This window comes from Pempheris klunzingeri, chromosome 8, assembly GCF_042242105.1.
Source record: "Pempheris klunzingeri isolate RE-2024b chromosome 8, fPemKlu1.hap1, whole genome shotgun sequence".
In the NCBI taxonomy this organism is placed as follows: domain Eukaryota; kingdom Metazoa; phylum Chordata; class Actinopteri; order Acropomatiformes; family Pempheridae; genus Pempheris; species Pempheris klunzingeri.
In genome coordinates this window covers 18,831,068-18,851,966 of record NC_092019.1, presented here as the reverse complement: position 1 = coordinate 18,851,966, position 20,899 = coordinate 18,831,068, and the positions used below count along the sequence as shown (strand labels likewise).

At 42.5% G+C, this 20,899-nt stretch overlaps 1 protein-coding gene across 1 annotated transcript in view; it reads right to left on the bottom strand.

Annotated features, from left to right (window-relative positions):
* The window catches only part of grik5 (glutamate receptor, ionotropic, kainate 5), a 29,397-nt gene extending 9,234 nt beyond the window's left edge, over positions 1-20,163 (bottom strand). Inside the window, exons 1-14 of the mRNA XM_070836182.1 lie at positions 20,052-20,163; positions 18,872-19,036; positions 16,243-16,340; positions 15,647-15,812; positions 10,658-10,836; positions 9,830-9,883; positions 8,893-9,051; positions 8,325-8,477; positions 6,738-6,842; positions 4,346-4,453; positions 2,433-2,636; positions 1,340-1,453; positions 658-767; positions 234-407 (exon numbers count right to left, since the gene is read on the bottom strand). Of these exons, the coding sequence (XP_070692283.1) occupies positions 234-407; positions 658-767; positions 1,340-1,453; positions 2,433-2,636; positions 4,346-4,453; positions 6,738-6,842; positions 8,325-8,477; positions 8,893-9,051; positions 9,830-9,883; positions 10,658-10,836; positions 15,647-15,812; positions 16,243-16,340; positions 18,872-19,036; positions 20,052-20,163 (1,901 nt within the window). The remainder of the gene's footprint in view (positions 1-233; positions 408-657; positions 768-1,339; positions 1,454-2,432; positions 2,637-4,345; positions 4,454-6,737; positions 6,843-8,324; positions 8,478-8,892; positions 9,052-9,829; positions 9,884-10,657; positions 10,837-15,646; positions 15,813-16,242; positions 16,341-18,871; positions 19,037-20,051) is intronic.
* Positions 20,164-20,899: the final 736 nt, after the last annotated feature.

Genomic DNA, 20,899 nt, shown 5'->3' with positions numbered 1-20,899 from the left:
TAACAAAATCATGCTCTTACATACACATGTTCAACTCTGATTTAAGGTGAGCAGAGAGAAATGTCAGATCAATGTGAAAACAGCCTTCTGGTGTCAAACACATACATCTATCTGCACAGTGAAGGTCAAACATCAAAGTGAAGTAACACTATGCAAAAATCCACTGTTCTGAGTGGATAGGGGCTTTAAACTGACTGACATACAAGCACAAACCAAACCATTCTGTAACTTACCACACCCCACTAACACATCTGGTGGACAGAGCTCTGGGCATTATCTCTGACCCCTGCTGCATGAAGCCTCCGACAGGGAACCACAGGCTGTTTCCCAGGGTGTACTGGTTCTCCAACATGTCCCTGCGCTCTCGCAGACACGGGTGAGGGTTGTACCACTCATAGGGGCTCAGCCTGGTGGGGAAACACAGGTACAATCGAATGACCTTGAGGTCAAACTGCAGTACAGTAATGTACTTCTGTCATATCATTCAAGTCACTGGCAATCAGTCATTCGATCCCCCTCAAACTGTCTGTGGGAGGTTGTATGAGGTAAAACAATTCTGTTATGTGACAGGCAACTCATGTTCAACAAGATAAATGGTGATAGTGCACAGATGTGAGCTGCAGACTATCAGTGCTGTGTGTGATGTAATGTATGGACCTTGCAGCCAGGAAGAGCACACAGCTGACAGCCAGGTACGCGAGCAGCATGAAGAGCCAGACAGCTGGAGAGAAGGGATCGAGGAAGGAGAAGTAGCCCGGCTTCCGCCCCTGGTGCACAGAGAGAAGAAGAGGAGATGGAGTAGAGAGATGGAGCAACAGTGACAGACAAATAGGAAGGTACAGTATGTTACAAAACAAGGTGTCATGTCTCAGCAGTCGGTCCCCTTCGCACCACAGGAGGGCAGTGTCCTTCACTGTGCTCTGATAGTAAGTCTGCAGTGCTTTGATACGCCAATGCTACAATCCATAAACGCTCCGTTTCACAATGCCTACTGCTGAAGCATACTTGGCTCTGACCCAAAACCTCATTAGCAATGTAAAGCTGCCACTGTTACCCAGTTACAGAGCACTGACTTATTGAGCAATTTAAATCACACCTATAAATTCACTGTGCACACAGTATGCAGCACACTACACAAACAGTCCTCAGCTTCAGACATGAGGTCCACTCTTACGCAATGCTCAGTCTGATTCGTTAAGAATCAACCAACAAGTGTAGCCTGTCGTCGTCTGTATGACCCTGTCAGCATAAAAGCAGTGCAAACAAAAGAAAACCCAGCACAAGATCTGTAGTGAGTATCACGTAGAGGGTGCCCTGCAGTCCCAGCTAACACCCTCACCAGTTGAACTCTGTACAAGATGCTGATCCCCAGGGTCATGAACGGCTTAGAGAAGTCGATAACTTTCTCTCTCTCTGACGTGATGGTGAAGCCTGCCACTGCCAGGTCTGCTTTCTGTAGGATTGACAAAGACAGAAGGGCAGATAGAAAGTAGTGGGGGCGAGAGCAGGATAGAGGCAGAGGAGGAGAGTCAGAAAGAAGAACGACAACTGGACAGGTAACAGTGCAAAAATAGAGCAAAACCTGATGCTGCGCCAGGTAGATGAGAGCCCTGTTTGTATAGAATGTTGAATCAAAAATGAAAAATGTGACTATGCACTTGAAATACATTTAGAAAAACATACAGACATGCACTGTCGCTTTCACTCTGGCACACACATTAGCCACCATCCAAATGAGGCTAATTGCAAGTAAGCACTGGGTGGCTGGTCTTTCCACCTGTATAAAACCTTGCAGGTCTCTGGTCGCTTTGCCTCCACTCCATCTCTTCCATTAAAAGCTAATTGATGAACATGGGCTGCTAATTAGAGCTGAGTGATCAGGCAGTGGGGAGGGCAGGGAGGGAGAGGAAGCGTGGAGAGCTGGGGGAGCACCGGTGTGGCAGGCCCCACACAGGGACCACAGTCTGGTAATTGAAGTATACCGTATGGTAATTAGGCAGAGAGGGGCTCTCATTAGCCTGCTTCAACCAGAGTGTCTGTCAGAGGCGCAGTAGGCCTGGACAGGGAGGGAACGTGGAGGGGGTGGGGCAGGCTGGGGTACTGAAGGGTTACTGCGAGGAAAGATGGTGCAGACAATTTCAGGCAATGCAACCACCCTCTTTTGGGGAATTATCAAGTCAGCTTTTGTCCTAGATAAGAGTCTTACTCCCCTCTGAGGGCAATTTGAGACATGGGAAGTTACAGCAGAGTTGTGGTTTGGGGCTACAACGTGAGTGTGTGTGTGTGTGTGGGTGGGTGTGTATGTGCATGTGTGTGTTTTCATTGTAAGTTTCTGTTTGGAGAGACACTGGTTGGAGCCTTTGAGCATGTGTGTATGTGAGACAGACGGGCAGGGGGAGGGGGAGAGAGAGTGAGAGTGAGAGAGTACTCACCCTGTTGATTAGCTCTCCAACCATGCCAGTCCAAGAGCCGTTGGGCTCTGGAGCCCCATACAACCCGTCATCCACCAATTTGATCTTGAAGGAGAATTTCAAGATGTCTGCCAGCTCCCTCAGCATGTCGACACAGAAGCCCTCGTACTGGTCGTTGCCCTGGAAGTCCTGGTAGTTGTCTCTGCGCATGACATATGGGTTTTCCTGAACAAGAGGGAAACAAGAGGGGTTTCAGTCCCAAACTAAGAAATTCTTGTATTGAGAATTTAAAAAAAAAGGCTCAATGCTTCAAAAATAAGGAATTCTATTGTAATAAACATGGACTGTTATGTCAATAATAGATTAAATAAATAGCTCAAAATTTTGGGTGATATACTTAATTGCTTTTTGGCAGGGATGAGAAGATCAATACCACTCTTATATCTATTCATTAAATATGATGCTACAATACGGAGATGATTAGCTTAGCATGCACAAAGCCTGAAAACACAAAACAGATATCCTGGCTCTATCGGATAAAATCCACCTACACCACTTCTAAATGGCCCTAATTAACATGTTATAGCTTGTTTGTTGAATCAATATGTAGTCCAGCCTTTGAGCCAGGCTAAGATTCATATTTAGTGTGCAGACATGAGTGCATCAATCCTCTCATTTAACTCTTGGCAAAAAAGCAGATAAGTGTATTTGCAAAAATGTCAATCTGCTCCTTTAAGATAGCTAATATACCAGCACAAGTTGCTATTAGCATGTCAGTGGTAATTTTGTGTGAGGAAGCGTTCCTTTTTTCAAATGTGGCTCTCTCTGAAGTATTTTCAGTGTTTCATCAAATTGAATGTTATGTATTTAAAGGGGAGCATGTAATACTCAGTTGTGCTGGAAAGCCTGTAAAGTGGGGACACTGAGTTTTAAAAAACCTGAGACTTCATCTAGCAGGGAGAGTCTAACAAAAAGATGATATACAGTTTCATCATGGGAATTGTAGGACCAATACTTTGGACTGAAAGTCAGGGCACCTTGGCTTCTTCAGAATCAATGTAGACCTTTCTTTTTTAATCTGTCTCTTGTGAGCCCCCCCAACATTATGGAAGTCCAATACTAAACTGCTCGAGTACTTCTTTAAAATAAATAAGATGACTTGTGCAAAATGTCTTCAGAGGTAGGTGAGATAGCCAAGAAGACGGATTAAGTGACCACAGTCTGGCTATTGAAATAGGTAGACACAGACAAACCAGGCAGTGTTTTCATTATCTACAAGCCATTAAGCTTCAGAGCTTCGCTTCGTCACTTAGTGCACAAAATAAACTGACCTAAAGGAAGGAAAAAAACTAGCACATATGGCCAGAAATCCCTGACAACACAAGCAAGGGTAAATTTATCTACATCTTGGGAGAAAGCAGCAAAATTAACTCTCTTGGCTGCAAAATATATATGCTTTCCGAAGCCAAAGAGAAAACACTTGAGACTCCTCCTTTTGTTATCTTATTTTAGGATTAGGATTGTATTGTTCAATATTTTGCTGCACTCTGATTATCTATCAAATTCAGTTTTTTAAAAAAAACCTACTATCTTCTATCTTCAGTAAGCTTTGGCAAAGATCTAACATTTTACACATCTAGACTAAGCTGAAGATGATAGATTAGCATCATGTAAGGGATTTATTGAATTTCTGACATGACATTACTCATGTGGACACCAGAAATCAGTGTGTTGACATTATCAGAAGACCAAGATTTTGGCAGTTCGGCTTCAGTAACACATCTCTCCCAGCGCTCGCTCAGTTTCTATGACAGCTACAGTGACAGCAAAATTGTCAGAAACAGACCACAACACAGCGTGAGCTGTGGCACAGCCACACAAAAACAACTCTGACCTCCCCAGCGTGGTGGTCCAGAAGTTAACTTAGACTTTACCAGTATGGTTGTGACAATGAGTGTCTTATTTGCCAGCGTCTCTGAGACATTAATATCCAGACTGGTGGAGTTCATTGCCAGAGTGTTGTTGGAGTACCAGATCCCGATCTAACAGAGAAGAGAAAGAGAGAGAAAATCAATGGCTATTGTGGGATGAATAATGTACTGTTAAGCTCTAACTTCACTGCAACTATTTTACTGTTGTGGCAGGCTACACTCCATCTATAACAAATAAGTATTTCAGGGAGTGCATTTACACCATTGGTCTATTTTATAGTATCATTGCATGTTGAATATTTTATGCTTTGTTTTGGTATCCATACTGTTACTGTTATACTGTATAAGCACATTGATTTAATTGCCCCCATTGGAGTCATACACATTCCTGTAGTACCTTGCATTGTTTAAAAAAAAAAAAAGCTGTTTAAAAGCAGAGCAATGAGCTGGCAAAGCTGGCAAAGTAAGTGAAAGCATTCATGATCAGAAGTTTCATTGCCGTGTCTATTTACCTTTACTAACACCTTTTTAAACTGCATAAAGAACAGCTCACATATTTCCATTTTATGGAGACAGTAAAGTCACTTAGGTATATAAGTGTGTGATTAAGACCTAACCAGTGTACAAGGGTGGAACCGCAGCTCACAGAGGCATTTCTTTTGGAGATATTACTGTACGTCGTTCAATAGGTCAGAGAAGAGGTAATGACTCCTCTGACAGAATCACAGATTTTCTATGACACTCTTTATCCTGCTCTGACATTTAAGAGTGGTCTTTTCTCGGTGAAACACCACTGCCTGCCTGCAGTGTAGGTGCTGCTGTGCAGAGAGGTGGGCAGAGTTAAAGTGTTAATTATCACAACCTAACTCTCCCACAGAGTTAACGTCTAGTTATAAGAAAGGTTATCAAGTGGTATTTAGTGTTAGCATGGGAGGACGTTGGCCTACGGTGGAGCACGACAAGACATACTGAGAGAAGGTGAGGAGTGTGTCCTTCCTTCAATGAACAGCAACATAATTCCATCAGTCTGGATCTGCAGTCACGTTTGTACATATGCTTCATTTAATCTGGGCTTTGAAATTCAGTAAAAATCTTCCGTTACCTTTCCATCTAATGCTCGTTGTATTACTACCCTTAACAAATCATTGTGGCTTGTAACAAGTACATCAAAAAGATGAAAAATCCAACATTGACAATCTGGTTGAGGAAAATGAATGAAAAGAATAGAACAAAAACTTTAAAGCGAGACTAGGGAAGAAGAAATTACGAGTTTACAAGCTTTCCGACTCTTCATTAATTGTCCTGTAATCGGCACTTGTGGCCACAGTCGGTGCTGTTCAGCAAAATTTACACATTCTCACTTTAAACACTTCAATGCTTGGTTGGAATTATTCATATAAACAACAGCATTTTGTTAAACAATAAAACGTTATGATCATATTGTCATAGTACAATGCCACTGAGAGGCAGCAGATAGTAACATTGATTTATTACCCAGCCCTAAATGCAACTTAAACCCAATTGATTGTTTGACTCTGGCCTAAAGCTCAGATTCCTGATCGATTGATCCTAATAACAATAAGAGGAAACTGCAGGGTGTTGCTGCATGAGTGCAAGTAAGGGCCAACACCAGTCCAAGCCTAAGCAAATCCAGTTCTACAAGAGACAAAGACTAAAATAATCCCCATTAAGACTCCATAAGAATATTACATGCGGTGTTATAGAAGGAGCTTAGATGTAGATATATCGGTTCATCCACTCTATACGTAGCTTGAGGCCAATTAAAGACAGATTACAAATTCCTTCAAGTTAATGTCATTGTTTGTAGTCATGGAAAAAACCCAGCAGTTAATAAAATACCATTTAGCATGGTTTAAGATCAGAAAACCATCATAGTCAAACCAAATCATCAGAAAAAAACACATGTTGGAGGCAAAAAAACAAAACAAAAAAACACAGTAGTGACAGGGACAGTCTAAATCAGTCTAATACTAAAATCAACACTTGATGACACTGAAATCGATACTACAAACTATACAAACCGCTATAAAATTTTGCTATCCCTCAATGAATTGAAATTCAATTGATGGACTATAGGAGCAGCTAATGTATTTCAGTAGCCTTCAGATAAAGTAACTGTTAATACACATTTGCAGCTCCTACATGACCCACGTCTGATGGCAAGTTACACCACAGAGCCTACAGGTGAAATACATCAAACCCCAATTTCAAAAAGTAAAGATATTTGGCTACTATCGGAGCAGTCTGTGATGAGGCTGACCTCAGTGTTAAACGTCTCCCCTGGCATTGTGAAATCAGACAGGTGACCTGAAACTAACCCAAAGCCTATAGGCAATGTGACCTGGCTGCTGCACGGAAACAGGTGACTCCTGACCTCTTTATGGCCTCCTCTGTGTTTCTCCAGGATCCGCAGGGTGTAGTTGGTCCTTTGACCTTTGCTGTTGAACTCCACACGCCCTGTCAGACCATCATACTCCACCTGGCAGGCAGACAGAGGGAGTGAAATGGGGATGCATGAGAGAGGAAGGGAAAAGAGGAGAGAGATGGATAACAAAATGAGAGGAAAGTAGATAAGAGAAATGGAGAAATAAATAAAATCTTTTATACAATAAATATAATCCTCTATATAAAAATAAACATTTTTCTCACTGTCCATCATGATTAGGAAAAAATATACCATCCAACAGTGATTAGGAGGAAAGAGAGGGTGAAAGACAAAAAGAGAGAAAGAGCTAGACAGGCAGAGGAAGTGTCTGAGGCTGGACCAGACAGGGATGATCAGTTTTGGATCAACTAGGAGAAAGTGACTGACTGAGCGAGTCGCTCAGACAGAGCAGCAAAGAGAGTCAACAGCTCCCTAATGAGACTCAGAACTGCACCTCACAGCTCAGCTCTGCCTCTCCAAAACCCAGGTGCTGGCACAGTGAGCAAGATCTGTGATGAATGGCGCGGTGCTGAAGATGGAGCACACCATGATGTTGACTAACAAAGGCAGATGTCGGGCCGGTGGGGCGGAGGCAATGAGAGATGGAGCTCAGGCTGCCTTGACAACGGGTCATCGATGAGAGACACACAGACGACCATAGATGGGAGATGACAAAGAGTAACAAGAGACAGAGGTTACATGCAACATGAGGTGAGGATGATACAGAATGTCGTTGTACTACAGTCATTAAAAACAATCATTTGAGAGGAAATGAATCGACAGCAGCTCTGATTTGCAATAATTGTTTGAGTCATTTTTCAAGCAGAAATGTCAAACATTTTCTAGTCACACATTCTCAAATGTGAGGATTTCTGCTGTGTTCTGATTTATGTCATTATAAATTGAGAACATTCCGGTTTTGGGCTGTTGGTCCAATGAGACAGGCCATTCGAAGGAGGGCTGCAATGATTATCTTCATTATTGATCAATCTGCCAATTTTGCCAATTGGCTTTTCATCCGACCAACAACCCAAAACAATTCACTTTACTATCATACAATAAAGAAAAACAGCAAATCCTCACATTTTAGAGACAGGAACTGACAAACCATTAGCATTTTTGCTTGAAAAAATGACACAAACGATAAATCGATTATCAAAATAGTTGCCAATTAAAATTTTGTTGACTGATTGAGTAATCGTTTCGGCTTTCATTTGAATATGTCACCTTATATGGACAATTGCAATGGATAACATTCAACATTTAACATCTAACATTTAACTTTCCTTAAAAAAAAAAAACATTTTATTGTCCAAATGACGCATCAGTTTAGTCAATAATGAAAACTACTAATTGCAGCAAAACATATTTTCCTAACTGAATATGAGTAGACATTCAAAGAATCAAAAATCAAATTAAACTGAGGCCATACTTCCAGCTCATATCTTACTTGTTTCTCATGATGTAGTATATGTGTGCATGTACATGTGACCTTACAACACATATTGCACACGTGCTCATTTAGCAAGCGTTTACCATGCGAAGGTAGTTCATCAGACTGGTCCCGTGCTGCCAGATCTGAGGTGAGGTGCAGCTGAGTGGCTTCACTCCGATTTCCTGACTGCGGTTCAATTCTCGTACGGCCCCCACCACCACATGCACCGCGTCAAACATCAGCGCTGACGAGAGCTGTGGAAGGGTGGAGAGGAAACGGGAGAGATATAGAGGGGGTGAAAAGCAAAAGGGGGTAGGGTAGGGAGTGTAGCGAGGACAGACAGGGAGTCAATGGAGAAAGTGGAATGAGGAGAGCGGTGCGAGCACAGATGATTGAATGGTTAACAGGAATGCAGGGAAGGAGGCAGGGAAAACAAGAGGAGAGAGAGAGAAGTGGTGTGAGGTATGAGTAAACCAGTGGGGAGGAAACACAGATGGATACATCAATACCCATTAAATCCAAGCAAAAGACTAACTGAATCTCTTTAACTGCTCCATGAATCAGTGAGAAGAATAAAGTAGCTTAATGTTACATGGCATACAAACAAATCGTTGAAAACAACTCCTGAATGTGCGCATGCATGAGTACTTGAGGATCCACAAGACTGACCGCAGGGCCAGGGTACGTCAGGTCGCAGCCCTCTCTCCAAGAGAGGTTGAGGCTCCTGATGAACTCCAAATAGAAGGGATGGGTGGTGTTAAACATGGAGAAACCCACAATATTGGACTGCTCATCCACTATATCATCCAGTCTCAGTAGTGGGAAGTCCTAGAGAGGAGGTGGAGAAGCAGGGAGGGAGTTGGCAGAGACAGATAAAAAAAATCAGGTGAATGACAATGTTGACAATATATCAAATCTTGAAAAATACTGTGCAAAGGAGTGTGTGATAAAGATAAAGGGAGGCTACGGGGAATGACAACATCTAATCTCTGATGGAGTGAGAAAAAAGGATATAGACAGCTAGGAAAAGGCGAAACAGTGATACAGGGGAGAGGGGGGTTGATGGAAATGACTCGAGCAGCTTCTCGCAGAAATATACACACAAGACACGGCATCTAAAGCACAAGTGCACATCACGTACAGAGGGCAGAGATGGGGAGAAAAAAATATAAATCAGGCTCAGAGCATAAAGAGAGCCATTAATTCAAATGGTAGAAGGGGAGGGGAGTGTATCAAAGAGGCAGATGAAAACACCGGAAGGAAAGAGAAGGTGGCGGGTGGCAGAAGAAAAAGGGCACATCACGTCTGTCATCACCTTCACCCCAGACCCCTTCTTCTTTTTGCCTTCCTCCTCTGCACTTCCACATTTTGTACAGTACTGGATGTTTCTCTCTCCCTCCCCCCCTCTCTCCCTCTCTCTCTCTCTCCCCATCCCTCATCTCCTCTCTCTTTTTTCTCTCTGTCACCTCTCTCTTCTCCCTTTATCTAAAGTACTTTCTCCGCCTTAGCACCTTTGCTCGCGCATAAAGGGACAAAAGAGGAGGAGCAGGAGAGAGGAGCGAGTGATGGCGAAAGAGAGGAAAAGGAAGAATAGGTGAGCTCTTACCATGGTGGTGAGGATGTACTTGTAAAATGCTGATGTCATCCCCAGCTCTGACGCCTGTAGGACAAAGAGAAGGAGAGGGGGAGATGGAGAAAATAAAGAGGAGGCAGGTGGGATATAGAATGTGGAAAGAGAGAATAAGGGAAGATGTAGAAAGATTGATGGAGGGAGAGAGAGATGGGGGCAAAGGAGGAGAGTTATTGAGAGGCAGAGAGCAAAGGAGATGGGTTGGGGGACAAAGTAGGAGAGAATATGGTGGAGGAGAGGGGATGGAGAGGAAGCATACGTTAATCACAGTTTTACATCATCAGGCTAACACTAGGACATTTTGCCGAGGGTGGACAGCCGCTCCAATGTTCCCAGCGAAAACATCCCATACGCATTCAAACTGTGACTCACTGCGCTGGCTATCGGCATTACAGGCCGTACCATGAATCAGAACAAGCCTGGCCAACATCTGCACCGCATCCCAGCAAAATGTTCTTTTGTCAAATCCTTTCTCAAGAGTGTAAGTGATTGTTGCTGGCAGACATGCATAAATATTGTTCCCTATGCAGCTCGGTAGGACAGAGAGGTAAAAATAGCCTCCATGTTAATTCTGTTACAGCAACTAATGTGTAGCCTGTAGGACTTTGAGAGAGTTGTTTTATTATTCTTCAGATGGTAAGTTCTGCGTGCCCTTTGCAACTGTAACCTGAATTTTCTGAATGGGCACATTAAAGAGAAAAATGCAAATCCCTGAGTGTTACTGGATGTACTGTACACAAGAGTAACTTCACATCCTGCACATGTAGGTGGCTCTGAAGAATGTATTGATGTGTGCTAGCTGACCTTCTTGAGGATGAGATAGGAGACGGAAGCATTGGCGTCAATGATGATGGTGGCCACTTTGTCGTCACGGATCTCCTTCAGCAGTGGCGTAGGGTCCAGGTTGTCATCCAGCATCCTGATTGACAGCGTCTCCCGAGAGATGAGAAAGCGGCGGACCAGTTCCTCCAGTCTCAGCAGGCCTGAGGCAGAGCCAAAGCAGAGCCGAGCCGCATATCAATGTCTGTATCAGTGGACACAACTCATATTTCCAAAATGTGAGCTTTGCAGGACCTATGAAAATCTTCATTTATACTCAGCTGGTCTTCTATTGTCATTTTGCAAACTATGATCGATGGTTGGTCTAAATCCCCAGGAAATGAAACATCATTTAATATGGAGTCTACAGTATGATTTCACTGTTTCTCTCAGTAATACTTGTTTTTATCCATCATGACCTCCGACAAGGATGTTTTGTTTTCATTGCCGTATGTTTGTTTGTTTGTCTGCTACTGAGCAGAATATCTCAAAATGAACTCGACAGATTGTGTTAGCAGAAGAAGAGTAAGAGTGCAGGCCTGGGAGAAACAGATTAGTTTGTGCATTCTATAGCGCCACCACGTTGCCATTTATGAAGAACTTTACATTTTGCTCCAACCACCTGAACAGTGAGGCACCGGAGCAAAATTCCTCGATTCTTTGACTCTAAATGAATCTTTCGGCCTACATCCATTTACACCCAAGCAGATTGTCCACCATCACATTGACGGTGTGTTGTCAGATTTCATACATTACTTCGTATGCATGAATGTTCACAGATTTTTCCTCTTTAATGTTAATCATACATATTTTCTTCAATCTTAACCAAATTTGATATAAAAAAATATTTGGATGAGCCAAAAAACAATCCCTCCGTAATAGGACATAAAATACTCTGCTTTGAATCATAATTTGCGTCTTGTATAGTTTTTCCACAAAAAAGTTCAATTAAAATGTAAATTGTTCAAATCTATTGTTGCAAAAGTTTAACTCCTTAACACAGGTTGTCTCCTGCTTTACTGTCCATTCAATGTATGTCCGCTTATATAATGGACCACGACCACTTCCAACTAGTGTCAGGGTTATAAAGTTGACGCTCATAAATACACATTTTCCTGTAATTGTTTGGCATAAAGTGCTGTAACATTTAAATGCACTGTGCAAATGCAACAAGATGATAAGTGCACATATCAACTTCCAGGATTACAGCGCAACGTGTCTTAGCCATATATTGAACAGCAACATAACAAAACGTATCTCTGTTAAAAAAGTGAGTCTGATTCTTTATACAAAGTCTTCCCAGACATGTTCTAGGTGTCGTCCAAAATTTATGGCTGCCATCAGCCAATCAGCATGAAAAATTTCTAAACATTTTCTATTGATAGAATAGATTTAGAGGGCTATGAAGCATTGGCAGAGGTACAGGCTGTTTGAGTGCTTTGTAATTTCCTTTGTGTCTGTGGTCTCATCCATCAATAATTGCTTTTCAGTTCTATTAGCGATGAATGTACTGTGGGTAAAATAGTAACTGTGTTCAACTGAAAACCTTAAAATCAAATACCAAAATTGATAATACAAGGATTTTGGAAACGAAAAAGGATGGAGCCAAACTGCAGGAGCAGAATTGCAGGAACAGCAAGACTAAAATACAGTACTAGAGACAATTCACACACTTCGAGTGAGAGAGATTTGGCTGAGACACCAATGGTGATGAAGATACAGCAGGGCGCAGTGCTGAATGACCAGTGAAGAAGTAAAAGCACAATTTTCAACCCCAGTGATTAGCAGTAGTGAGAGCAGTACTTAGATCTTTTGTCTTAAGTAAAAGTAATAATACCTCCCTCTGGTACAAGTAAAAGTCCCACATTAAAAATGTTACTTCAGTAAAAGAGCATCAAAATATACTAAAGGAAACAAAAGTAATCGTACTTATGTTGCAGCTTTTTATTTTATTTCAGAATAATACATATTAGATTACTGGATTATAACTGATGCATTAATGTGTTCTGTTTTTTGTTTTGTTAATATGACTCTGCAAAGCTGACAGATAAATGTAGTGGAGTACAAAGAATAATATTTGTCTCTGAGAGGTGGTGGCATAGAACTATAAGCTGGATGGACCAAAATAATAGAAATACTCAAGTTAAGTACAAGTGCCTCAAATTAGTACTTAAGTACAGTACTTCCCTAAAAGTGCTGCTAACGCAGTAGACGTGGTTGTTGTTTTCTTGTAAGATTAATATAAGGTAACCTTTTATATCAGCCACTGCTCATAGCACTTTATCTTCAATCTTTACATCAATGCAAAACTAGGATATAAGAATTAAGACAGCTATTCATTAGCATGCAAAGTCACTGATTAATACCATGCTGTACCAAAAAAAAGCATGCGACCAAATCGTGTGCTTGTGCGACCAGCTGAGACAGTTGTTCACACCAGTGCTACCAGTAGAAAAATAAAACTAGAGCCCTGGAATTACTCTCAAAAATAAGTGTAACCATGGGCAGTCAAGAGTCACTTGACATTGTACGTAGAATGAGCCTTTACTAGAAAGTCTACACTGCTGTTTCCTAATTGTAATTCCATAGTAAAGCACCCCTAGCTATGTAAATAAGTGGTGGGGCAGGCATCTTGGGGACAGACGTGAAGGGGAGAGGGAGGAGGAGAGGAGGGGAGAGGTAGCGCACAGAGCCCTACAGCAGGAGAAAGCCTCTGTAAGCAGTGGGGTAATCACTGAACCAGGCCAAAACTTTAATTAGTTTGAGGAAGGAGGGGAAAAAAAAAAAAAAAAAAAATCAATGCACTTTACAGCTTCCTCTCCTCTCTCCTTCCACATATTCTCCCTCTCACACATAAGCTTCCAACCTCTCTATCTCTCTTGTCTTAGCCCGGTGCTCTAGTTACCTCACTCTGTCTTTATCCATCTCGCTCTTACGCCGCCACCATCTCCTCCTCCTCGTGCTCAATCTCTCCCTCTCGCTGTCCTTAACCTCATCCATCTCATGAAAACTGCATAATGGAATTAGGCTCAGATAGCGCGTTGTGACCCAGGCGTAGCAAGAGAAGGATACGTCGGAAATGACCCAAAATCTTTGACTCTCTCTCATTTAACAGAATATCTATGGACGGCTACTTGCGTGGGATAAAGAGGGGAAAATGTGATTAATGCCATTAACATGCTGTTGCAAAAATGACCAGTATTTAAATACGTTACTTAATTAGGGTGCGTGGACGGTGGGTGTCAATGAAATGTGTGACTTCACACATTACTCGCCTCACTGATAAAAAAAAAAAAAAAAAAAAGAGAGAATGTCTGCTTCACTTGAACACACAACTCTACACAGGGGTAAACAAGATGAATAAAACAAGTGGGCTGGTGGTAAACATTGTCTGATGTTGAACCTCTGCAGTGCCAAAGCGGAGCCGCACACACAGACACACAATCACACAAGCACCCCGAAACCCACTCCCACGTGTACAGACATACAGCACACTCAGGGGCAACAATATACATGCACACACACACAAATACACAAATGCATAAACCAGCACTCAAACACACGCACATGTACGGACAAAATGAACCAAGCACATAGAAAAAAAAAAACAAACACACATACCGGGACACACACACCCACACAGTCGTTCAGAGTGTGGAACAAGCCTGTTGAGTGGCAGTTAGCACCTATTCTGCAGCCATGGCAACCAGCTCCATGGCGATAGATAGCGCAGCCAAGTGGGTCAGAGTCTGTGAGTGTGATAACCTTGTATAGATCACCTTCAAGCCAAATATATTACGCACACACACACACACACCTCAGTGTCTGTACCAGTAAAAGCTGCATCTTTCAGCCCGGACAGTAACTATCAGGTTATCTGTTGCCTCTAATTCCTGAGAGGAAAATCCGGGTGAAAAACAAGGCTCTTATCTATACCCATTCAAGTGATGATCAAAACTGGAAGAAGATGTCTGATGCCATTTCAAAGCTCTTTCAGTTCAATGAAATGACAAGTCCACAAGGAATTCAGCTGCAGGAATGCTGGCTAACTGCTGGGGAGATAATGAAAGTCTCTCAATGATTGAATCAATTTTTCATAATGTCACACCTTTTTGTTTGTCAAAATCTCCCCTTTTCACACGGCCGTGAGAAGTGCTCATGGGCGTCAGTGGTCCCACTCGTTCTTCGTGTGATTACCCTTCAGTTCCTGTACGTCTGTACTCGGCAGGTGTGAGCAGTCAACAGCTGCACATAAACTCATCCCAGCTCAGTTTCACTCAGGACTGGACAAAAAGCCAGGCGGTTACTCCGTGGAAAAATTAGGATTTTGCCACTTTACAGCAAATAGTGTATTCTGTCATGTATTCACAAAGCTTTGTTTGAATACTACAGCCACCATCCGACCAAGCCCTTTAATTCCTGCGAGTCTTGATAGGGCAGTGCATAATAAATCAATAACACACTCTTTCAAAATGAAAATAAAGAGGGCTAGTGACTAAGCCCCGAATCCCCTGTGATGTTAAAGCTCTCTGAGTGCCTGGCAAGTTAAATCAAACGTCCCCTAAATTCTTCCAATACTGGAAAGCATTTCAAACACGAATATCTATTAAATTGGCTTGGCCTAACAACCCTCTGAGGTGGATAAGAGACGGTGTGCGAGAGCATGAGTAATAAATAGGAAGGCTTGCAGCATGAGCCATGTTCTGAACTCTGACAACAGACAGAACTTTATGACCAGACTGTCAAAATGAGTGTCCAACAGTGCAAAACAGTCATATCCGCCCATACAGTGTGAATGTGCCAACACTCCCACAGAAGCATTTGCACACACACACACACACACTAACGTGAACACACACATAGGTGAATACGCTTGCAAGACGACAAGTGATGCATTTACACCCACCTGAACACAGCCGTGCAGTCACACATAATGTACTGTCTAACTATAAAACAGGCTGGATGTGTACTCACACTCAGCCTTGGCACAAACCAGGCTGGCTGAGGGGTAACTGAATGAGCGCAAGATGGCCCCTATGGCCAGACTCAGGTCCTCGTTGCTAGGGTACAGAGTGACAGAGGCAAAGCGCAGGTACGGCAAGCGGGGAGTTTCCTCCGGACCGATCTTTACATGAGGGATCTGACAGAAGGAGAGAGGAGAGGAGAGGGAAACGTTAGCAAAGGCAAGTAGAGCAAATGCGTCATGATTAACTCCCCTCCAAACAAACACAACAGGAAAAAACTGTGAATAAGGAAGATCCATTAGAGAGGCTACGGGGTGAAAAGAGAGATAAGAAAAATGGCAGAGGCAGAGAACAGAGAGACCTGAGGATAAAAGGTTACGGTAAGAAAAGAGAAAGCAGTTGGAAGAAGTGGCTCATGGTTAATTATACGAGAAGAAATTCAATAGGCAACAAAAACTGACTCTGTAGACACATTTATCATGACATCTATGTGATTAGGAGGGGTAGTAAGTCAGAGAGAAAGAGGCACTAGATGTCTGTATGCACACATGACACAGACACACACATTTGTACATATCTGTGTGTGCGTTTCTCTTCCACACTCACCTCCTTCTCTCCACATATATGACTGACAGTAGAGCCAGAGGCGGGGCTGGAGGCGGGACCTATCACAGAGACGACGCCTTTGGGTAAAATCTGACACACTGAAATGCAAAAGGGAAAATAAACAGTGAACACACAGACACACACCTCGCCTCTGCTTCATCTTGATGGCAGCACGGAGCTGGCATACAGTAGGGGCTGCAGTAAGGCGTAAGTGTGGAAAGTTAAAATGCAGCAAAAACTCACAGGATGCATCGTGATTTCCGTTTAACCATTGATTCTATAGTGGCAGCACAATCTGTCTCATTATAATCTGATTTATTCTGAGATAAATACTCCAAGGAGTACAGCGGGGCAGGCCAGGGGTTGCCTGCTGCTATTATTCACTTGTTTAGACATTTTGCTCTAATTATACACTGCATGCACAATTATTAGGCAAGTTGTATTTTTGTACAACTACAGTGCTCTTGGTCAATCCAAAATGTGAACAAACCCTCAAACCTGAACATTTAAGTAGTAAAAGTGAAGTTTTGGCTTTCTTAAGAGAATATCTATATGTACACCATTATTAGGCAACTATTAGTGCGCAGAATTATTATGCAACTAAATGAAAAACAAAGATTTTCACATCTCACTTGTTTATTTTCACCTGTTAAAGTGAGAATAATAAACATAAAATGTTATAAATGTTAAATCAATTAACTCAGAGGTGGCTCAGGTAAGAACCATCTCTATGGTTCAGTGTACAGTCTACTCAAGCAGATTTAACCGTTCAAAACCCCAAAAGTGACAACAAATGTCTGAATGAGACATTATCATTATCTCACACCCCTGAATGAATGCATGAAAAGGTCAGCCTCAGGTATCATCTCTTCATCTGAACCTTGACAAAGACCAGCTAAGGTCAAAACCCAAGCCATTTAACTTATCAAGCTTTTTTTTTTTTTTTTTGCAAAGCACTGCATTGTTCTGTTTTTGTATGCATGAGTACTGAAGTTTACTTTTTTGCGCATATTTAAAAAGTCTCCCCTATGTTGAGTAGATACAATTAAAAGAAATTAGGAAATTTTTAAAGGAATAGGGAAATATGCTTATTCGCTTTCTACCCTGAATTAGACGAAACACCAATGTCTCAAGTCTGTACAATAATTATACAGCTACACTAAGCTAAGCTAAGCTAAGCTAACTGACCGCAGTCTGTAGTTTTGTATTTAGCGTACAGATATAAGTGCAAGAAAAGCAAAAGAGCCTATTTCCTAACCAATCTTTTAAAATCAAACTTCGGGTATTGAAAAGGACAGACAAAAATTTGACAATATTATGAACTCAGGGGCCTCATCTTCCAGCATTCAGTATCTTTTTTTATTCTTTACAATGTTTTCTATCTACCCACCTGAGACATGCTTTCACAGACACAGCAGAAATTAGTCTGGTGACTTTACTATGTTATTCCGATTGTCATAATGCTCTTTTCTTGCTGGTATATTTGGCTGGTATTTTAATTCATTCCAATTAGTCCCCCCCAGTTCCCACTCCTGTGTGTGTGTGTGTGTGTGTGTGTTTGTGAGTGTGTGTGTGTGTGTGTGTGTGTGTGTGTGTGTGTGTGTGTGTGTGTGTGGACACTGTACCCATGTGTAAATGTGCATTAGTGTCTGCAGAAAGGGACGTGTGTGCATGCATGTGAAAAAGCCTGTGTGCATGTGTGCGATTGAGGGCGTACAAGCGTGCCGCAGACAGCCGTAGCTGTAAGATGATGAGCTCTCTGATCCAGAGACCAAAAAAACGCTGCGAGCAAACAAGCCTGTCAGACTCTCCTGCCCATCGGTCAAGGACACACAAACACACATACATATAAAGACACATACACACACGGCCGCAACTCGAGCATGCACATATGTACATAACCCTTCTCAAGCACACATAGACATTTTGCCAGTAGCTTGTGGCAGGGTCAGTGACCTATTAGAATAGGAGCAGGGAGTCTGTCTCCTCAGTGACTGGATTCAGCAGTACTGCTTCTGTCTTTACAGACTCAAAACATTCTGTTTTAACTCTGTATATCAATACAAATTTCCTGGAGCGCCTCTGTGGTATGGTGATTCTTTCTGCTGCCCTGCATTGGTGATCTGTATTAGTATTTGATTTGTTTTTGTCGTGGCCTGCTGAGTAGACAGTGGCAGATGTTACTGGAGGGCACTGCTCCACTGTTTTTAATGAGACAGGTCTGGTGGCCCATTACTGGTCTCCAGTGACCTGTAAACTAATCAGTGCAAACCCTTACTGGTTCCTAATCACATGAAAGTGGTGGTGTTTTATCATTCTAGTCATCATTTTGGCTATTTTGTTTGCAAAAAGGCAGCTTTTTGGAAAATGTAATCATCTTTTTTGGAAAATATCAGAACCCTGCAGTATTTAGTTGATGTTATTTTCTACTCTATATCGGCCACTATAAATTATTAACTATTTCATATTACTAATAATATCTATTGGTATTTTTAGTGGTCACTTTTTGCCTGTATTAGACACTATGCCCTATTGTGCTCTAATGGCTTTAGCTGGATTTTAACAGTCTCTGATGGGTTGTGCGACTCTGCACTACTGTTCATCTTTGATGTGCATCGGTTCTACTCACTGGTGTCAGTAGTGTCGTACTGGGAGTCTTTTTGCAGCTCGTATATGTCCACCTCCACTCGGGCTCGGGCCGGACCTTCCATCACGCTGTTGATGTTCTCCCTGGCCAGGGCCAGCGCCAGCCGCTCCCCACGCCCACACACAGACTGGTCATCCAAGATTGCCGCTACAGAGGCAGAGAGGGCAGGAGAGACAGGTGAAGCAGAGGAGAGGAGGACAGAGTATGAAGAGGAAGGGCAGTGAGAGAGGGGAAGAACAGGTGAGGAGTAAATAAAGAAGATGAAGATGATGAATAAAGATATGAAGAGGGGTATGGGTGGAAGATTCATGCTCATCTGTGGGTAGAAATGGGAACTGAGAAAAAGAGTGGGGCTGACACAGGGATTAGTAATTGATATTAAATTTTACCATATGTTGTCATCAACAAGAGGGTTTTCAAGAGGGTTCCACCTAACCTTTAAAATAATTTGGGCTAATATGATCTGGCCTTGATGGAGTTAGTCACTAGTTGAAATACTGATTGGCAGAACTCTGTTGAAGCTGACAAATGCTGCTTACTGATATGTGGAACAATTCTATCCAGTTTTGTAACTGTGTTTGCGGTTGTGATTAAGTTGCCTCAAAGCTGAAGTCCTTCTGTCTATGATATGTTCACATTATTTTGCCTAAGGTTTGAGTACATTGGCTGCTTTGGCCAAACAAAATTCTTTTTTGCTCAGAGAAAGTGTCCATTTCTCATTTCTGATACTGTGTAGGTATTCCTATACCTGAATCCAGGCGATTGACTGATATTTAAAACATCAAAGAGCAGAGTTTCTCCAAAAAAGGATGGAGGCATCGTTGCAGGTATCAGCTTCCTGCTCCTGATGAAAGCTTTTTTAGAGTAACTCTACTCTTGTTTCTACACCTGCATACGTACGCTGGATCAAAAAGACTTTTTTAGATTGTAACTGCCAATCACTTTTTGGCTGGGGAAATATTTTACTGTATAAGCACAGGTATATTATTAGTGCTAATTTGGCTCATTGCTTTGCTGTCACTCTTTGTCTTACTGTACTGATCAAAGTTGCAAAACCCACTTTGAGGCACCAACGCATGCCTCACGCACAAACCATGAAAAGTAAGTTGAGAGCCTCTTTGATCCAGGTGTAGCAGGGACAAGGGGACAGCTGGCCACTCACCCATGCGGACAGAGGAGAGCAAGGGGGCCTGACTGAGGGAGCGTGGCGGCATGGTGACTAGCAGGAAGGAGAGGAAGTGTATTGACAGCAGCAGTGCTGGCAGAGCCGGCATCTTCTACTGCTCCTCATGGAGAATGGTCTGCTGGCTGCCTGTACCACCACCTGCAGGAGCGGAGGACACGCTGCACATTACTGGACACATAAACACTCTGCTGGCACAAGATGTCTCTCTTTAAATTGTCATCCTGCAGCTTATCTCCAGTTTGTCCTGTCACATTTCCATGTAGTGGGAGCACCTTTAATTTGACAGCACATGCAATAGACTTTCATACTCAGCTGTGAAGATGTTCACTGTCATATCACAGAGGCAGCCTGGTCCCATGCATTCAGCCTGTCTCATAAAATACACCACGCACATCTCTATTCATGTCTCCGGTGAAGCATCTGCCATTTAAAAGTGACAGGACTCAGCCTTGAACAGATCTCCGGGGTTTAAAGCCAACATCACAATAACTGGCACACACACACTCATACATACACTTACATATAAACAAATGCGGACAAACAGATGTGCAGACACATTATAGAAACACACTAGACTAGACACACAGACAGGTTCACAAGTACAAAGACAACTGCCTTGAATACAAACATGACCATATACTGTACACCCACACACATGTAGCCACTTGCATGTCTTCCATACCTCGATCCCTACCCCCATCTCTAAACAGACACACAAATATAAAAAAAGGACACAAAGAGAGCTCAGCTGAGCTCCACTGGTGCTAAGCAGCCCTCTCCAGGAGTGACAAAGCCTTACACTGACTGACAACATGACAAGGATG